The 20,264-nt window shown below is 38.4% G+C and overlaps 3 protein-coding genes across 10 annotated transcripts in view; 1 reads left to right on the top strand and 2 right to left on the bottom strand.

Moving 5' to 3' along the window:
- atp2b3a (ATPase plasma membrane Ca2+ transporting 3a) overlaps positions 1 to 2,130 on the bottom strand; it is a 40,545-nt gene extending 38,415 nt beyond the window's left edge. For 2 of the 6 annotated variants that reach the window (XM_067414192.1, XM_067414191.1), the window contains exon 1: positions 1,600 to 2,127. The gene's annotated coding sequence lies outside the window, so the exon portion shown is untranslated. Of the gene's footprint in view, positions 1 to 1,599 lie in introns of all 6 variants that reach the window. The other 4 variants (XM_067414195.1, XM_067414196.1, XM_067414190.1 and 1 more) reach the window with 4 other exon arrangements.
- Positions 2,131 to 3,508: 1,378 nt separating this feature from the next.
- On the top strand, positions 3,509 to 9,368 carry ugt5e1 (UDP glucuronosyltransferase 5 family, polypeptide E1). 2 transcript variants are annotated; one of them, XM_067414197.1, is made up of 3 exons: positions 3,509 to 4,462; positions 6,113 to 6,207; positions 6,393 to 9,368. In XM_067414197.1, exons 2-3 carry the CDS (start codon positions 6,175 to 6,177, stop codon positions 7,992 to 7,994), a joined length of 1,635 nt encoding a protein of 544 aa, XP_067270298.1. In that variant the 5' UTR covers positions 3,509 to 4,462; positions 6,113 to 6,174; the 3' UTR covers positions 7,995 to 9,368. The 2 variants fall into 2 exon arrangements, with proteins under 2 accessions (XP_067270298.1, XP_067270299.1); XM_067414198.1 differs by lacking the exon at positions 3,509 to 4,462 and adding an exon at positions 5,504 to 5,644.
- Positions 9,369 to 10,409: 1,041 nt separating this feature from the next.
- Positions 10,410 to 20,231, bottom strand: dedd (death effector domain containing). 2 transcript variants are annotated; one of them, XM_067414174.1, is made up of 6 exons: positions 20,035 to 20,231; positions 18,154 to 18,833; positions 17,915 to 18,019; positions 13,473 to 13,610; positions 12,623 to 13,048; positions 10,410 to 10,731 (listed from the first exon to the last, which is right to left on the bottom strand). In XM_067414174.1, exons 2-5 carry the CDS (start codon positions 18,713 to 18,715, stop codon positions 12,639 to 12,641), a joined length of 1,215 nt encoding a protein of 404 aa, XP_067270275.1. In that variant the 5' UTR covers positions 18,716 to 18,833; positions 20,035 to 20,231; the 3' UTR covers positions 10,410 to 10,731; positions 12,623 to 12,638. The 2 variants fall into 2 exon arrangements, with proteins under 2 accessions (XP_067270275.1, XP_067270274.1); XM_067414173.1 differs by having other exon boundaries at positions 10,410 to 13,048.
- Positions 20,232 to 20,264: the final 33 nt, after the last annotated feature.

The raw sequence follows: 20,264 nt of genomic DNA, 5'->3' as shown, positions 1-20,264 counted from the left end.
CGTGACCAATTGTCCTAACATTTATGGCCAGAATATCCATGTCTTATGTGCAACTTTTCATCTGTCTAATATATTAGAACAAATAGTTGAATGCGTAGGCTGTTTTACGTAGACTATGCATTCACTTGTTTAAGGCTACCCATACAGTAGCTAGTTAGTTATTGCGACAGCTAGCCCGGGTATATCTTTAACTAAAATGTATTTAAACCTAGTTATCCTTCATCATTAACATATTTGTTAGTGTTTTGCCTAATGAGTCGTAACGTTCAAAAAGTAGACGAAATAATGGTTTAAACGTCTCGAAATGTGGAGGTGGCATTTTGCTCACCGAGGAGTCACAGGTGTAGGTAGTTTGTGGGAAAAAAAGTAGCCGAGAGTTCATCATGCACACCTACTGCAATGGATTGTTTACATAATATCCGATGGAAACCAAGGACAATTACTTCTTATCTAAACGTCTTTTGAATTACTCTCTTTCTCTTGATAAAAGCGCTGTATGTTGTGCGCCTCTCCCCAACCCATGTACTTTACAGTGCCGCCTCTCTCGACGCAAAATCTGCCTTCACTCAAAACGAGACGCCTGCGCATGCGCACATAAACACTTGCCCAATCCCACTGCAGAACAGATTTACGAAGGCAACACTACCAGCCATCAGGCCTGCAATTTTGGATGACATTACAATCCGCTTGAGCTCTGCGCCTCCATTTCCCTGCTGTGACACCAACTTTACTGAACATTTAAACCCATAATCTGTGCGTGCGCATCCTCATCTTTTATTAAAAAAGGCCATGAGATTCCTCAACAAACATGCTCTTTAAACACGATGATGCCCTTTCCTGGTAACCTTCAGGAATCAGATGTTCACCTTGGTCCAGTGTGCAGCTGCTCAGTGCTTATGACAGAGCCTGTAGCATTTGTGTTATGATTTTTCTCTCTCGTTTTAATCATGGCAAAGAGGTACAAATGTATATTAAAAACATTTAGAAGGGATTAAAATGAGATGCTGAACAAACTGACCAGACAGCAAGGTTACATCCATCCATCCTGATTTTCTGTCTACCCCCAAACTACCTTTTTATCTTTATTTTGTATCTAGCTCTTAATTTAGTTTATGGTACAATAATGAAGATTAATATTTTTAAATAAATGTTAAAGTGTTGAGAATATAAGTTTTATTAGGTTATAGTAGGATACTGTATTATCCTGTGTGATTATTATTTTGTTAATTATTATTAGCCTCTATCCTATATATTTTTATTTTTATTTAAAATAGGCTACCGTAATATTAGGCTGTTTATTCTGTATTACCATTTTGTTTTAATGACATTAAAACAATTGTTGAACAACCAAGAATACACTCATGACAAATAAATGTCATATTGGTGAATAATATCAGCATAAATATGCTGGGTATACTGTAAATGATGATGATTATGTCCATGTAATGCTTATACTGATGTTATATTAATAAAGCACTTTAATTATACATTAGCAGACACTCGACTGCAACAAATAGACAAACCCAACACAAAACATATACCCTACTGACACCTCAAGGCACTTGTGAACATTATCCATGAACAAATATATTCACTCACCGCGCAGGCCATGCTCCAAGGACATTTGACGTTGAGTCGGAAAAAGGCAAGAAAACGAAATTATATCCAGTGATTTATCCTCAAATCATGCCCATCATGGAGAACACAAAAATGAAAGTCACATCATTTGACCTTTACGCTTTTCCAAATGCAGATGATGCGCAACGGTGCAGAGAAGAAATCAAATGAAGGGAGCAGGAGGCAGCAGACGGTGGTGACCACTTCATCTTATGCGGAAGAAAACCTGACTGATGCACATGAGATTGTACCATGTCCGCATTAATTAATCTGTTAAAAAACGGCGTGTTGTGCAGTCGGGAACGTAAAGGAGGGTCGTTTTGGTCACATCGTTGCTGTTATTTTTGGCGCTGATTGATAGAGTGATGGGTGAAGGAGAGATGTGGGTCTACATGCTGATGATGCCCGTTTGACGCGCATCTCGCGGTGATGATGGCAGCAGAGGCAGCAGCGGCAGCATCCGAGCGCTGGAGGACGGGCGGTGGGGGAGGGGCGGATGAATAACCGTCTCTCTCTCTCTCTCTCTCTCTCTCTCGCTCTCTCTCTCTCTCTCTCTCTCTCTCTCTCTCGCAATCCTTTCCTTTTCCCGGTAAATACGAATTATTCTACTATGGCGAAGGCTTGGTTTTAAATATTTATAACCAAGGCTTTCGCCTTAGGAAGGTAACTAAGCAAGGTAACAACGCAACGTCAGCACGAATAATCAATATTCATAAGCAGTTCATTCGCCATTGGGTGGTTGTCACGATACGTTGGCATGATGTATTTAATATTCACAAGGCGAAAATCCGCCATTGGAGGCGTGAGCTTATTAATATACATGAGCTATTTTTATATTTTTATATTTTATTACATTATATTTGCATGTTAGCACAAAATCACATACGCAACAAAAATATATAAAATTATTAAAACTGGCTAAGTTTTTTATTATTATAATAGCCTATATTGTTAGAAAAAAATCACGATTGAGACGAGAAAAAAACAAAAGCCAACCACAGTTAATTAATTAGTAGCAATATAAGATATTGTTTGTTGAATTTTCTATTTAATTATTTAATTAATTAATTAATTCTCTCTCTCTCTCTCTCTCTCTCTCTCTCTCTCTCTCTCTCTCTCTCTCTCTCTCTCTCTCTCTCTCTCTCTCTCTCTCTCTCTCTCTCTCTCTCTCTCTCTCGTTTCTGAGCATTAATTATAAAGCGAGTGATCATGCAGTCTGCTGCCTGTAGCTCCATTAATAAAATATCCTGACAAAGGGTTTGAGAAAGAGAGAGCCTTTGGTTCAATTAACATTACTTTTTTCATTTAGTCATTCATTCATTTCTATTTCAAACTTTATTGATATGATTGTTATTGCATACAATATTGCCAAAATGTCAACACTCGTTGTGGTTTGCTTTTTTATGGGGACAGACGACATAATGAATTTTCTACTGTACATAATGTTGTTATATCTCCTTACACTAACCCTAACACATCACAGAAAACTTTCCGCATTTTTACCTGCATATTAAAAACCTTAGGCTACTTATGATTTATAAGCTGTTTTCCTGAAGGGGACCAAAAATGTCCCCACAAAGACAATGATTTTGAATATTGTTATCTTTGTGGGGACGTTGTCCCTATAGGGTTTACCACGACCACGCACAAATAAAATAGTTATTTTTTGTTTAAATTGAATTGCTATTTTTAACTCTCATAATTCAATTTGTATAGCCACTGCCACTGGAAGGCTATTCATTTTTATAATTTTTTTTTTACTTTGCTTAATTTTATAGTGATATTTTATTTTTTACCATTATGTCCACTACTGTTGTTTAGCATTGCACTTTTTTGTCATAAATAAAGCACAATAAATGTAAAACTGAATTTCGAGAGTGGGAAAGCAGAAGAGGGGTAACACACTGATGCTCTCCGTGTCTTTATAGTAGCCACTCAAATAATTTGAAGTAAGTTAAATTATTAAATAAATATTGACTTGTTGACACGCTTATGTGGACACGCTTTTATTCATGTTCTGTAATGTTCTTCTGACGTGTCAATCCCTCTAGTGGAGAAAGAATGACATTGCATCCTGCAGCTTGTGGCTGAGAAAGATATCCATGATTTCTGAAGCCTTGATGAAGCTAGCTATGATGAAACATGAAAGTGATGAAATCTTTTACAATGCAATGAGCTGTTATCGAACATAAAAGGACTGTACATTTAATAAGTGTCTTCTCACTCTACTAAAAGTGAAATCAACATTATACCCATGCCATGCCAAATAAGATCCTACTGGATTGAAGTTCTGAAAAAAACATTGAAAGTAGGAATTCTGTTTGATCCAGTGGGATATTTTTTTAAGAAGGTTCCTGCTTAAAAGGCTCCAGATTATGATAGATTTTCATGATTGCACTCTTGTTTGGATTCATATTTTGCTCCACACTTTTTCCTCAAAGGCCTGTCTTAATGAGTTAGATTTAAATAAAGGTTTTAACAAGGGTGGAATGTACTGTATGTAATCGCCTGGTCTGTTTGTAATCTGTTTGTAGGCCTGCCCTTCTCTCTTTTTTCTCTCCCACCAAACACATGATTCAGATCAAGCCCCCTTTTGAGGCTAGGCTAAATAAGCGCACAGAGGAAGTACAGTTCTGGACCAAAGTTCAACCTCATGCTGTTCCCAGTCCGATTTCTATGCCAGTAACCACTTTTAAAACAAGAAATATACAATGAAAACATAAGTGAAGGACCTTGCTCACTCTTGGCAATACACTTCCACGGCTGTCTGCCAGATCAGGAATAAAAACTGCACTGTTGGGGCAGTCTTTGCAAAACTTCTCTTCAGGACATCACCAAGGACAAGGTATGTCTCATTCTACACAGCTTTAAAAATTTTCATTTTGCAGCAGTAGTCAATGTAAATATCATTATAAAGAGGAAATGAAGACTATTGCATAATGTAATTCAGAAAAATGTAGGAATTTCTTATACAGCGAGTTGCACATTTATACACTCATGCATATTTGTGCAAATAGTTGCTTGTGAAGACTATTCAACAGTAGATTTTGATGCTCAAGTCATTGGTATGCAAAAGCTTAATCTTGGATGAATAGCCTTTATATAACTATTATGCATGCATGTGAAGGAAATGTATCTGTGCTTAGATAGTTGCGTGATGTAGCATTAGCGCACATAGTTTCTCACATGCAACAGTGAACCCTTAAACCTGTACGTGTTCAACTGAGATCTTGAAGAAGGGCCAGGTCAATGTGCAATGGTTCTCTCAGATAACTGGGTGTGAATGTAAGTGAAAAGGCAGCCCACTGGCAAATGAGGAATTGAGAGAAAAAATAAATGAATAAATAGGCCTAAGTAAATAATGGTGGGACAAAAGACTGGAGATCACTCAATAAGCACTGCTATCAGTATGTAATCATAAATGATAAGGGAATAATGACTCATATTATTTTATATAATAGGCTACAATATTATCAGAAAGAATTAGCATGGATATTTATCTGTCCATTAATTTGGGTTTACACAATGGCAGATTAAGAATCAATGGGATGTTTGTACTTCAGGGCCGCACGATTAATTATATTTTAATTGCGATAATGAAATCTGCTTCTCTCAATTGATTTCAAATAATCGTCATGATATCGAGGAATCGCCTGCTCGTTGTTTATCCTTAAAACGTGTTTTTTTTCCCTTTGGGATTTGCATTATCTTGCATTGGTTGGGAGCCTTCATTAATCCCTCAAATACAGCTTTTCCCTTAAAAGTATATACTTTATTCCCGGTGTTTTACTTAATCTGTGCAATCTGGCAACTCTATGCACTGCTATCTCTAAACGCGGAAGGAGCGCTGATGGTCTGAAAACAAACATGTGCGCTGGCGTTTAGCGATCTCCACAGCAAAATTATGCATCAATGACAGTCTTTGTTCCTTCACAAGCCACTTGTACTATTTGTGTGACTAAATCTGCCAGGATCAAACCTTCAGCGATGAATTTCAACAAGTGCAACACGGATCTCCGCCTTTTAGGTTGCGAGGTTCATTATTCTGCAAACAACGAATTTACATTGCAATGTGAATCTGTGGTTTGTCTCATTTGCAAACGAATTGTGTTGCTTTAAAAATCTAATGTGAACACAGATGACAAAATGTTTACCAAAACCATGTTTTTGTGTGTGTGTGTGTGTGTGTGTGTGTGTGTGTGTGTATTTTTTGTATTGATTTATTACTATCTAACGAAGTTATAGTAGATTAAATAAAGTCGATGTGCCACCTACAGGCCTTTTGGGTGAAGTTTAGGTTGGTAAAGAACATGAAAAATGGCCATAACTACATAACCCTTTTTGATAGAATAATCATGATTATCAGTTTAATCATTATCATGCAGTTTCATTTATGAGTAATGCTAATCATTAAATAGCAAGTTCACCCAAAAAATAAAACTCTTGTCATCATTATTAATGGTATTGAACTTGTATGACTTTCTTTTTTCTGCAGAACACAAAAAAGTATATACATTTTGAAACTCTAAGAGGTCCAAACAACATTGTACCCCTTTGATGTTCATTTTATGGACCAAAAACCACATGAAGGTAAGATGATGACAGAATCTTTAAATATACTAGTGAATGATCCCTTTAAAAACCTAATATAATAAATCAGTTAACTTGGCATTTTCTAATTTACAAGCATAACCACTAATAAGCATCTACAAATGTAAAAAGTGTACAAATGTGTCCCAATAAAAATGATTGATTAGTCAAACATACTTTTTCAGACAATGCTGCTGCATCCCCAGATCTTTGTCCTTATTGTATTCCTTTGGAGCCTCCCACAACTTTCCCTTGCTGGAAAGATCCTAGTGTACCCTGTGGATGGAAGCCACTGGCTAAACATGGACATTCTGCTTCGAGAGCTTCATCAGCGAGGTCACAAACTGACGGTGGTCCGTTCTGCCAACAGTTGGTACATCCCAGAGAACACCACACACTATACGCCCATCACCATCCATGTTGAGCACCTCAGCAGTCTGGAGGACCCCGAATACATGGCATCCTTTCTTAAGAGAAACATTGACATTCATAGAGGGGAAGGATCCGTTTGGTCATTCATTGCCCTGCAGAAAGAAACCATCACTCTTTTAGAAGAGTCTCACAAGTCCTCTGCTGAGATGGTAAGGACCATCCTAGAAGATAAAAAGCTTATAAAAACACTCAAAGAGTCCAAGTATGATTTGATGCTAACTGATCCTGGTTTTGCAGGAGGGGTCATATTGGGCGCGTACTTAGGCTTGCCAATGGTGTACAACGTACGATGGATAACAAATGCAGAAGGGCACTTTGCAATTGCACCCTCACCACTTTCTTACATCCCAACTATTGGATCCAGGGTGACGGACAAAATGAGCTTTGCAGATAAAATGAAAAATGTCTTGCATTTTGGAATCGGCCAATATATAGACCACATACTCACAAGGCCCATCTATCAAGGAATTGTCAGCAAATACATAGACCCGAACTCCAATGTCTACGCTCTGATACAAGGAGCGGATCTGTGGCTTATGCGAGTCGATTTTGTATTCGAGTTCCCACGTCCTACTATGCCCAATGTTGTCTACATTGGAGGTTTCCAGTGCAAACCCTCCAAACCTCTGCCAGATGAATTGGAGAAGTTTGTCGAGGGTTCTGGAGAGCATGGGGTGGTGATCATGTCTTTGGGTACTCTGCTTGGAAGTCTGGTTCCTGACATATCTGAGGTTATCGCATCTGCCTTCGCTCGCTTGCCGCAAAAGGTGATTTGGAGGCACGTAGGGGAAAAGCCATCTACGTTGGGGAACAACACACTTATAGTGGACTGGTTGCCTCAGAACGACCTCCTAGGCCATCCTAAAACTAAAGCTTTTGTCACCCATGGAGGGACAAATGGAATCTACGAGGCTATTTACCACAGCGTGCCAATGCTTGGACTCCCGCTCATGTTCGACCAATTCGACAACATGATTCGCCTGGAAGCCCGAGGTGTGGCTCAAGTGCTTGATGTCGCAGCCCTGGATGTAGATACCCTAACGCAAGCTCTGAGGGACATCCTGGATGAAAGTCAACCGTACCAGAAGAACATGCGCAGAATGTCAAGTCTACATCATGACGCACCGCTCAAGCCAATGGACAGCGCCATCTTTTGGCTGGAGTTTGTCATGAGGCATAAGGGTGCTGCGCATTTGCGCACAGAGTCCTATAAACTTCCTTGGTATTCCTACTACTGTGTAGATGTCTTAATGTTGATAGTGAGTTTGTTTACATTAGTCTTTCTGCTTTTGGTCTTGATGAGCAGGGCTTTGCTGAAAGTTTTTGTCAGGAAAAGAAAAGCCAAAAAAGAGTGAAGATATTTTTAACTTTTTAGTTTTTTGCTTTAGGCTGATATCGTTAATTCTGCTTTAAGGGTGCTTTTCATTTCTTATTTGTGCATCCGCTTTTCCTTTCCTCACTTCTCAGGTCCACCCATGCAAGGAAAGATAATGAGGACAGCGGAATCCAAGAAAATATAATTTGTACATTGATTCTTGATCAATCAAGCATCACTTCACATGTTGTTGAAGTTTGGTTAAGAAATTCATAATAAATAAAGATATGCCCTGTTGAAATATGCAAGATGTATGGTTTATTGACCGTAAAGGAAAAGCATAAATTAAAATAATAATGACATAAAGGGGGAGGAGAATTTATCCATACATCAGGTTTCTTGACAAGAAAGACTTCTGCATAGGATACACCTGTGCATCCTCGCTCCTCTAGAAACGTACCTACTCCTTGCGATGCAATTAGAGAACTGAGATGTCCTTCAAGATGGCTGAATTTGATTGCTTTCACAGGCTGGAGGACCGAGGAATGAGGAAATGAGGAAGCATCAAAAAATTGAGTATCGAGAAGCACCCAAATGCAGGGCTCTACACCAACATTTTTCATTAGGAGCAATTGTAACACACATTAACAAATAACACGCATTCAAGTGCTAACTTTCCCTTTACAGGAAGATATTTGCCCCTTTAAATTAATGTCCATGGGCATTTTTACCATTATAAGACCAATGTTTTCTAATCTTATTCAGTATGCATCATCTTTTGTCCATTTCTTCAGTTAAAATAGAAATGATGTTTTTTTAAATGTTAATTTAAACAATACATTCAGTTAGAACAATTATACATAATCAGACTGTTGCCAATCAAATGAAATCAGCATCAAAAGATCCATCTGCAGAAGTGGCACAGAAACTCTAACTGAAGTGGTATTTAGACACATTTACAGACAGTTTAATGCAGCTCATAGGTAAATCATGTAGGAATGTTTTAAATGTTTTTTTTTTAAATTTAGAATATGCACAAATTAAACTTTAAAAGTTTGATATTTTAAATAAAAAGTTAATTTTGTACAAGATCAGTATCACGTGCAATCATGCCGATACTCGGAGCAATAGCAATCCGTAACTTTTGGCTTTTGATGCTGCGGCACTTAATAAATAGAACTACATGCATCTTGCTGTATGGTTTGGAGACAGTTGTACTGAGGAAAAGACAGGAGGAAGAGCTAGAGTTAGCAAAGCTGAAGATGTCGAGGTTCTCTTTGGGAGTGACGAGGATGGATAGGATCAGGAATGAGTACATCAGAGGGACAGCACATGTGAGATGTTTTGGAGACAAAGCTAGGCCAGGTTGAGATGGTTTGGACATGTTCAGAGGAGGGCGAGTGAATGTGAATATATTGGTAAAAGGATGCTGAGGTTAGAGCTGCCAGGCAGGAGGTCAAGAGGGAGACCAATGAGGAGGTTTATGGATGTAGTGAAGGAGGACATGAAGGTAATCGGTCTGAGAGAAGAGGATACAGAGGATAGGACTAGAGGCAGATGATTCGCTGTGGCGACCCCTGAAGGGAATAGCCAAAAGAAAATGATGATGCATCTTGCGGAAGAACATGGCCAGAACTACTTTCTCTCTGTTTATGTCTATCGCGAGTCACGCAGGTAGCGGTGTGACCCGATCCGGAATAAAATAGTCTGAATATAAACACTTATTATGTGTGTACTGTAATGATTCAGGATAAGACGGTTTGGAAAATGGATTCATGGTATCGCTCATTACATTTAGCAATGTTTAAACACAAGAAAAGTTATGCACTGCAGCTTTAACTATAGTCCTATATAATGTTGGACAGTCTAAAGATTAAAATCAACAACTCATACATTTTATATATATATATATCTCCTTGTAAACAGTATTTGAAGTATAGTCAGTTGCACACATTGTTTGCACTTGCTCTGCTGACTGAAGGCAAGAAAAGCGGTTGATCGCGAAACTGTTGCTCAGTAGCCTACTGATGCACTTGGAAGTTATAGTTTGGAGTTAATCTAATCGATCGGGTCACTCGCACGAAAATCTTTTCAGGAATTTTCAGGCGCAACCGATGAATATGAACGCTAACTTTTGTAAAGTGTTTTCTATATTCTTACAGAATTGCAGCTTCTAACCCGCTTTTCCAAACCCTCCCATTAACAGCCATAAAAATAAAAATAAAATAGTTTGAGCCAATGTTGCTTGGAAAGGCAGTTCAAACACACAGAGCAATGTTTGGATGGCGCCACAGAGCATTTGGACTTAACAGGAAAATTTATTTTGAATGGCTAACATGAAATTTCACCACATTAAAAAAAATATTAATAAATGCATACAAATACATATAATCAAGTAATGTGTAGCTACCAGTATATTTTAATGTTTTAAAAAGGACCTGCAAGTTGCAATCAATTGTGTTTTTCAATTTGTTTTATTGATTTGTACAGACATTGAATGAACCAGCTGTCTATTTTGCACGTAAATATTCCACTTAACACAACCAACGGCATGGTCAACAAAAAATTAAATTATTCAAAAATCAGAGTCATAATGTGACAGATGGCCGATGATGCCGATGCTCCTACGTTTTGGAATGGTGTATTACTATATATGGTTACAATAGGTGAAATACTTTAGAGTAAAAAATAAAGTGCTCCGTCTTCATCTGTTCTACTGTGTCACTTTGAGAATACTCATCTCACCTCTCCAAAAAGTAGCAATCCCATTTCTTTCTCTATGAAAAACAAAGTGTAAAAAAGGTTAGAAATGTCTAGATATTTCAAATCTACAGACCACAGCTCAATTGTCACTGTGTGATATTTAAGGGGATCAATGTCATATACATGCAAGATATAAAGACAAACACTTGAACACAATCAATAGAACATGTAACCTATATAATAGATACCAGTCTGTAACTTTGTTTAGTTCCATTAGGAAAACATTACAAAATGCTTTTCTTCCTTCTGTAATAATAATAATAATAATAGCAGTAATTGATCCACAGCTAATTTTTCTAAACATCTGTTCCACTTACCCCACGTCACCAATTTTTCTTTCAAAACAGTTTCATTATTCATTATTATTCATCTTAACAGATTGATGAGGAGAGAATGAATAAGAGAGTTTAAGGAGAGAATGAATGTCTGGGAACAGCTTTGGTATTTTAAAAGTATAGCAAAAACGTCTCAAGTCAGTCAAATTACACATCTTCCAGCGATTGCATGTTGCTCAGGCATGTTTCACTTTAGTCATGTTAAAACACAGGTTGTGCTTCAGGTTGGCACGTTTTGTGTTTTCTTTCAAGACTTGTTGGACAATTGGAGAATCTTTCAACACAGAAACCCTGGCAGAGGCTGCTCCTCAGGACACAGTTGCTTGAATTCAAATAGGGGGAAATTATAAATATAGCATTCAAATATTATATAGTGAGATCCAGATTGGGGGTTTAAACTAAAGTAGCCAATTTGTACATTTGTCAAAATACAAAGCCTTAATCAAATACTGCGGTCACATGCATTACAACTTTACAAAGGCATATCTCTGTATTATACTGATGCAAAAAAACTGCCCAGAAATCCAACCAAAAACCAACAATTAAGATCAATTTGAATGCTACGTTTGGTCCAAACATGGATATTAATAGGCCTAGAGTTTCGAAATATCTATTTGATGTTGGAAAATTCTGGGCGAAGAGCATATTTTGAGTTGTGAATTCAAACAAGAGCGAACATTTGCCAACGTTGCTGGGTTTTTCCATAAACAAAAGAAAATTACAGGGACATGCATCAAAACACAGGCTGCAAACAAAGCATATGATAAACCATTCTGAAACCCAATACTCCATGCTCCAGAATCTTCAGATGTTGGACTACACCCCCTTATGAATTTCCTAAAACAAACCCAATTGTGCAGTAACTTCAGTGATAAAACAGAAATTGAGAACGTGTTCTTTTTAAAAAAGGAAGTTCAATGTTGCAGTGTGCTATGAAGATTATTATAATAAAACTCTGGAGATTCTGCTTTGTGGTTTTGTAATGAAAAGACTAAAAAGGCAAGTTCACATCCAGAAGAACTTGAACATGGATGATTAGACAACACAGACAGTGGAATAATTTCATAATGATGTTTTAAAGGCAAATCAGTCAATCAAACCCTATGCAACCTTTTTGTTAAACTTTGAGGCAAACATTTAATTTCACCTGGAGAATTCCACTAAGAGCAAATGGTTGTGCAACAAAACTTGATGGAAATAGCAACAACAAAAAATAAACCTAATTCACACAAGCCTAAAAACAAAAGCATTAGTGTCAATTACGCAGGAATAAAGACAAAAGAAACTAAATGCCCTCTTCGTCCGAATCTTCTTCCCTTCATCATTTATTTCCACAACTTGAGATACTCAAAATAAAATAGAAATAACGCAACTTTCCAGAACACTTTTAACACCTCTTTTCATCCATATTTGCTTAAGATGCAAATCCCGGCCTCTATTAGAGTATCTTTCTTTTTTTTAAGAGTCACTTCCTCTGTTTACATTCCTCACTCTTCTTCCCCCCATGTATACCTTCTCATTAGTGTCCAATCTCTGCTCATCAGGGTCTCTCTGAATTTCCTACACTTACCAAATCAATCCCACCACTAGGACAAGGGACCCTCCCTGCTTCCTGCGCCCGCACCGGCACCTCCCGCCACCAGGTTCCTAAGCAACTTCCTCCTGCCTGCCTGGTAGTCTTCCTCATCCACGTTCACCAGGAGCTTAATGGCCTCATGACCCACTGCCTGCTTCAGAGAGTCCGTGATGAAAACGCCCTTCAGGGCTTCCAATAAAGAGCCGTTGATGTAGTCCCGCCAAAAGGCGTCCAGGTAGGTCAGCTCTGAGAACTTGATGTCACATATAATGGAACCCAGGTCACGGGATTTAAGGATGGTGTTGGCCTGGTTGAAACGCTCAAACTGCCTCTCCAGCGCCTCTTGTTTGTTGGAGAACACATTGCCTTGTAGAGCTGACTCGTGCTGACAGTACTCCGCACGCACCCTCAGTCTAATGTCTGCAAGACAAGGGAGAAGGTTAAAAAGCTGGCTTTTATATCTACCTAAAACTCGGATGAGCAAAATTCCTGAAATCTGGGCTCAAACTCTCAAATGGCACATCCATCAAGAATGTCATACATACCCAAAAATGGCAAGGCCTGGCTAAAATGGTCAGTTTCAATCTGACTGGCTGGCTTCAAAGCAACTTTCAAAAAGTTGTAAGAGGTAAGATTTTGCATGAGATTTAATACAAATTCATAGTTTTATTCAAGGCACTTTTATTTTAGTGTTGAGATAAAACCATTTCTTTTGTTATGGGTAAAATGGTATAGTTATGATTTTATTAGTAACTTTCTCATTCTGCATCATAAACTCTGCCACTGTCGTGACAATCAAGCATGCATCTTTTTTTTTTTTTTTAAAGCAGATTTGTTGTCTTACCACAGGTCTGTTTTTCTCTGCAGTCAGCTGTTGTGTGAGATCTTTTCCTTTTCCTGCTTGGTGGAGGAGGGGTGGGTTTAGCACGTGGTGGGCATACCTGGGGTCCTGATGGAGGACAGCAGATCAATGGTTGGGGTCCTGAGAAACAGAACATGATTAAAATAACTACCACAATGTCTGCATTTCCACTCATCATGATAGGTTTAGGAGAAATAAATAATGTCATTATTTGAATGATTTCCAGGTCAGAATCGGATAAAACATTAGTGTTACAAATGCTAGAAGCAGTGTTAAGGTGGGAATACACTACAATGCTTTTGCTTTTCAGTCTGGACAAGTTGGAGCTAGTTGCCGAATGTCAGAGCAAGTCTGCAGATTTTGGGCAGTCGGACTGGAATCAGTGTATGATGGGCACAGTTTTTTCTAGCTTCAGGCTATGATACTATCCAGTCTGAGGATATGTTAAATATTTTAAGCTGGTTTAAGAACAAATCCACGTGTCTCCTAAAAACAAGGTGCATGTTTCTGCCTTAGTTTGTTGAAAGTCTGGTAATTTAGAAAGGGTATAATGCCTGGTGTTTTAAAATCTGATCAGACTTTACATTTTGCTTAGTGTTGTCCAGCCAGGGCTGCACAATTAATCGACTTTGTAATCGTTCAATAAAATGTAATGAACCCTACAAAAAAAAAAGCCCACTTCTGTGCATAATTTTTTTATTTATTCAAAGTAACCAAACCAATGGACTGTTTTCAGCTTGTTTATTTTGATATAACAATATGTCATGCAGTAGCTTCAAACTATGTTATAAAGCTATTCAAAACTCCATTCAATGTAAATTGTGATAATTGTAATTTACAATCGCAATTACAATTTCAGGGGATTAATCGACAATTATGATTTTTGTCACAATCGTGCAGCCCTAATTCCAGCCTTTTGACATTTTGGAACTTCTACCAGACTGAGCCACTGAATTTCATACCCACTTACTTCAAAGCCCTGTTCAGTTCAAAGCCCAACATTTCTGCTTCCATTATAGACACTACATTGCCAAAAGTATTGGGACACCCCTCCAAATCATTGAATTCAGGTGTTCCAATCACTTCCATGGCCACAGGTGTGTAAAATCAAGCACCTAGGAATGCAGATTCCTTCTACAAACAATTGTGAAAGAATGGGTCGCTCTCGGGAGCTCAGTCAATTCAAGCGTGGTACTGCTCGGTTGCCACCTGTACAATAAGTCCATTCGTGAAATTTACTCACTACTAAATATTCCACAGTCAACTGTTAGCGGTATTATAACAAAGTGGAAGCAATCGGACCAACAGTAACACAGCCACGAAGTTGTCGACCAAGTACAATCACAGAACGGTGTCAGCGCATGCTGAGGCACATAGTTCAGAAGTCGCCAACTTTCTGTAGTGTCAATGTAGAGTCAATAGCTACAGACCTCCAAGCAGATGCATCCAAGCCTTACATCACCAAGTGCAATGCTAAAGTGTTGGATGCAGTGGTGTAAAGCACACCACCACTGGACTCTTGAGTAGTGGAGGCATGTTTTCTGGAGTGACGAATCATGCTTCTCTGTCTGGCAACCCGATAGAGTGACTGAATTGGTGTAAATTTTGATGGATGGGGGATTGTGGTGTGGGGTTGTTTTTCAGGGGTTGGCTTGGCCTCTTAGTTCCAGTAAAAGGAACTCTTAATGCTTCAGCATACCAAGCCATTTAAGACAATTTCATGCTCCCAAATTTACGGGAAAATAAATTGTGGGCTTAGCTCAAATGTTATGGGCTGAGTTCAGCTGGCATCCAGGCTAGTAATTTATCAGATCAAGTGTGATATTTCAGCTCAAGTTCAATGTTTCAGCACAAAACCAAAAAATAGTGATGCACATAAATTTTGGTAAACTTTATAGGGCCAAAATCATTGACCAGTACTGTGACGTTTAATTAACACTTCCCGTTTGCACGTTTTGACTGTGCCAAGTTTAGACTACATTATATGTTTGCCTATCCTGATAGTCACTGTGTCAGATTATGTGATTTTGACTCCTATATATTTGTGTGTCGTGGACAAGAAACCTGTCAGGCTACACACTGCTTCCTGACTAATCATTGCTTGCTGTCATTAATGATGACGTGCATAATGTCATGGAAAAGGCATAACTAGGGACTGACTACGGGAAACAAAAGCGTGAAACAAACAATGGCTATCGAAGTGGAGGGTTAGCTTAATGTTAATTCCACTACCCATTATGAAGGACCAAAAAAAAAGAAACATGCTAGTCTTTCTGTCGGGACATCACACCACGCACAAACAGATTCCATTCACAAATAACAGAGTCCCGCCTTTGAACGCGGGAAATCTTGTAAAATCTCTTGCATCAAAAAATCTCAAACGTGACTTAAAAGTAAACAAACATGGCAGATCACCAATAAGAAGAATTTGTGCTTTTAGGGTATGTAATGCTTTTTACAGAATATTTGTGTGGGGAAAAGGAAAACATTAAGATAAAGTCATGGAGAAAATTAACTTTACATGTTACAGCGTGAGCTAGAGGTTAGTCTTCCGTCAGATTGCTTTTTTGATTGGGTATTACTTCATTTCAAGTGATAATCTCTAGAGAGCACACTTCTGTTTGTCCTCGGTGTTCCCACCACACGTCAGGATTTCCGATCGTAAATATTAGAGATCGAAGCGACATTCTCCGACATTCTTCCGAACCAGGTTCAAACACTCTGAACACACCTCACACCAAAGGAAAATCTGATAAAATAATCTAGAAATTTCAATATAATCTGGACTTTACCTAGGATTGTCGGAAACGGGAGAAATCGGCCCAATAATCTATGCTGTTTTCAGGTGATGTGTGAACAAAACTTCACTAAATATTATTTAGATCGTGCCTAGCATTTAATAACTGTGATAAGCTTTGTATTTTGTTACTTCTGATATGAAAACGTCTACTCTTCAAAAATCTGTGAATTTTATAATGAAAAAAATTGGTTTTGACTAGGGGCTGTCAAAGTTAACGTTAATAATGAAAAATTCATTTTAACGGCACTAAATTTACTAACGCGCGTTAACGCAGCGCGCATTTTCTGTTTGATCCATAGCCCGTAGTTGGAAGCAGCAAACATTAATAGGGAAAGAAAATGGTTATCATCAATATTCTAAACCAAAAGTGCAATTATTGCCTATAAGCTACCATATTTTCTGTATAACCACATTAGACACCAGGTCGGAAGAAAGGTCTGTATATTGAGCACATTCTCTGCAGTCTGGGCGCGATGTGCTAATACACTGAAGCTCACTCTCGCTCATGTCTGAGGTAAATCATTGACCCATCACCGCCTACAGTACATGTGCTATATTGAACTAAATGCATTACAATCGGCTAAAACGAATGCACAGGTTACTCTTCTGAACAAGAACGCTCCCGAGTCAGTGTTCTTCACACTGTTCATGTGAATTGAGGCATAGTTCGGCACGCACACGCAAAATACCGGCAGTTCAATAGAGAGCGCGCCTCTCTTAAAGGGGCCACACTATATTCCTACTCGTGGAATATGGACCTCCTCCGGGTATGGTGTGGTACTCGTGTGCTCACAGGTCCGCATGACAGCTTTCACATTACCAATTTTTTATACGAACTGTGCCCTGTTCTGAACTAAACTGCCAGTAATACTACCTTTATTTTATTCTTAAAATGAGAGAAATCCCTGCTTATTCTGAATTTTTAAGCTAGGCTTAAGAGACATGAACAAATTCTTTGATAAACATCAATGACCTTCTAGTCTTCATGCTGTTTTATTGATTATTATTGAATAAGTATTATATGGTTTCACTAATAATAAACATACATTTGCATAAAGCATGCATATTTGTCCATATACCCATGTTGATTAGAGTATTAAAAACTTAATTCAAACTTAATTTAAGATACATTTACAACATATAAACATCTGTGATTAAATTGTGATTAATCGCGAGTTAACTCATGACAAGCATGCAAATAATCGCAATTAAAAATTAACCGTTTGACAGCCCTAGTTTTGACACTTTGACACCCTTTAATCTCTTCCTCTTTACTACTAATTACTGCATAAAGATGCTGAACAAACAGGCTTAAATTAGTTGAAACAAAGATTAATTAACATAAGAAGGACTTACTGAAATATATCATCATCACCCAACCAGTGTTTCAACCACGGAAAAAATTATTTGTATCAAAATCAAATGTAACATTACATTTTTATTTGAGTGTTAATTATTTAAAAAATGTGATTAACTGTTTATTACAAAAACTAAATATGCTAAGTTAATACTTTAGTTAATTTTTCCTGTGTATCGGGGGAAAAAGTCATTTCAGTGTATCACTACCAAAAAATGCTTACAGCACCATCAAGTAGTATAAAGCACAACCAAAAGGAGGACACACCTGTTCTTCTGTGAGCAGTTCCCTGCTGGGCCTCTCCTGCTCCTCTGGGAGAAACATAACGGACTGACGTCTCCTCCAGATATTTATCCACTGGATCTGGGCACACTGGAAAATAATAAGCAACACATTACATATTCACCTTGCCAAACAAAAAAAAACTTTCACAGAGTAATGAAACACTATCATAAATGATGGATAAACACGTGACAAAAATCAAGGCGAAAGTGACAATCTCAAACCTGTCTGTCTCTTGCGCAGCGTGACGTACGGCAGAAGGTCATGGCGAGTGATGATGCGGAGCAGCTGAAGAACATGCCTAAAGTTTGTCTCATCACATCGCCCCTGACGCTCCAGTGCGAGCAGGAAATCCCGTCCGCTTCGTATCCCTCCTCTCTCGTACTCGTCAATAACGTCCACAAAAAGGAAGGACAGCACACGCACATCACGGTGCGTCAGCTGCGCGCCCACAATGTCAAACATGCGGTGAAGGGAGTAAAGCCCATACGCATCGTCCACAGCCTCCTCTGGCCACGGTTCCACCCGGCCTGTCACAGGTCTCCGAGACGAGGAGGAATTACTGCAGGATGCCGGAGCCAGTCGGCTTAGAGAGAGCGCAAGGGAGTTACCGTGAGCTGTTGCGGATGAGGACGCCGCAACCCAGCCTCTTCGAGGAGAAGACAGCCCGGAGCGGGAATATGAGTCTATCGGGGAACGAGAAATGTGTTGCCTGCCCTGACTAGATGAAGAGTTCTGTGGCAAGAGGAGGGCAGGGTTGGCATTCCCATGCTGCTGTGAGGTCATCACTCTTTTGCTAGGCAGATGACGGGTGAGGGGGATGGCAAAAGGCCCTGTCAGCAGTGTGAAGCAGCTCGAACTCTGTCAACACGCTTGGCCCGCAACTCTCACCTCCAACTTCACTCTAGAAGAGAACAGATTTCATGTTAAAGCATTTGGTAACTGACTCCACTGCCGCATTATATATTCATATGACATATTGAATAATAAATTGATAAAGATGATGAACTGACGAGGACAGATCCCATGACCTGTGTGCATTTTACATTGCTATGTAAACAGATCTATTGCTCAACTGTGCTTGTAGACATAATGTCAGAGCTGCCATTGCTCAATAATGCAGCAAAACAAAATTATACAGATCATATTTGTACATCATATCTACATAAATTATACAGATTTTAAAATGAGATATAACATCTACATAAAATGCACAAATTTATATATTCTGCTTAAATCAGCATATAAAAACCTACAGATATACTCTAATCACACCTACATATAAGGTTACAGATTTTACACTTTAGTCTGATATCACATCTTTATAAAATAATAAAGATGATTTATTCTGATTTCACATCTACATGTAATGTAATAATGCATACTCTTCTTCACATCTACATGTAATATATATACATACAAAATCAAACAGATAATATATTCTGATGTCACATCTACATATTAAAACACACAGATCTACACTTAAAATCATTCATAATATATACTTTGATCTGACACCTTATAGTGCTCCAACATAAGAACCTACGTATAACTGTTGTAGCAAACTTGAATTTTAAGGTTGTTTGTTCAGTTTTAATAAACCCAATAAATAACGGCAGATAAAATATTTAGGCAGAAAGAGAGTTAAATTACTGACTTGCTTAGCTTATAAATTAACATCGAACAGGTTTAAAATGATGAATATCAAGATAGTAGGATGCATCGAACAGCTCACTGCCATATCATTGCATTACAAACACTAACATAATGCTCTTTTCTTTATACTAGTATTAATACAAGAAACTCTGGTAAAAATATTTATGAATAAGCAGTTAGACGTCAACAATCTCCTGAAATCTATCTGGACAGCTGTGTGTTAGCCTGCTTCTTAGCATGCACAAGGAGAGGCTTTAAAACCCAAAGATATGTTAAGATTATATACATTTTCTATGTTACTATTGCATTGCAATACCCTCTTTTATCTCTATATTCCAAAAGATACTTAAACGTTATTTGCTATTGATATAAACTTCGCTTAGCAACTGACTGCTGGCTTGCTAACGTCAACAGCGTGTAGCAACACTGAATGTACACAACTGTCTTACCTGTTTAATTTCATGAATCACTTTACCGACACGGTGACTATGGACGTGGACTCTGATCAAAAGTGCGGTCTGGTCCTCATACATGTACAATAATCGTGTGTGGGGATAATTTAAACGGTTTGGTGAAGCTAGGTAATGAGCCCATTTTTTGTTCCTCTACTAAAATGTAGGTACATCCGGGACATGAGTAAGCGTGGGGCAACATCCGGGGAATGTAGGAAACGATTCGT

Source organism: Pseudorasbora parva, chromosome 13 (assembly GCF_024679245.1).
Source record: "Pseudorasbora parva isolate DD20220531a chromosome 13, ASM2467924v1, whole genome shotgun sequence".
Taxonomy (NCBI): domain Eukaryota; kingdom Metazoa; phylum Chordata; class Actinopteri; order Cypriniformes; family Gobionidae; genus Pseudorasbora; species Pseudorasbora parva.
This window is presented reverse-complemented; position numbering and strand designations above follow the sequence as displayed.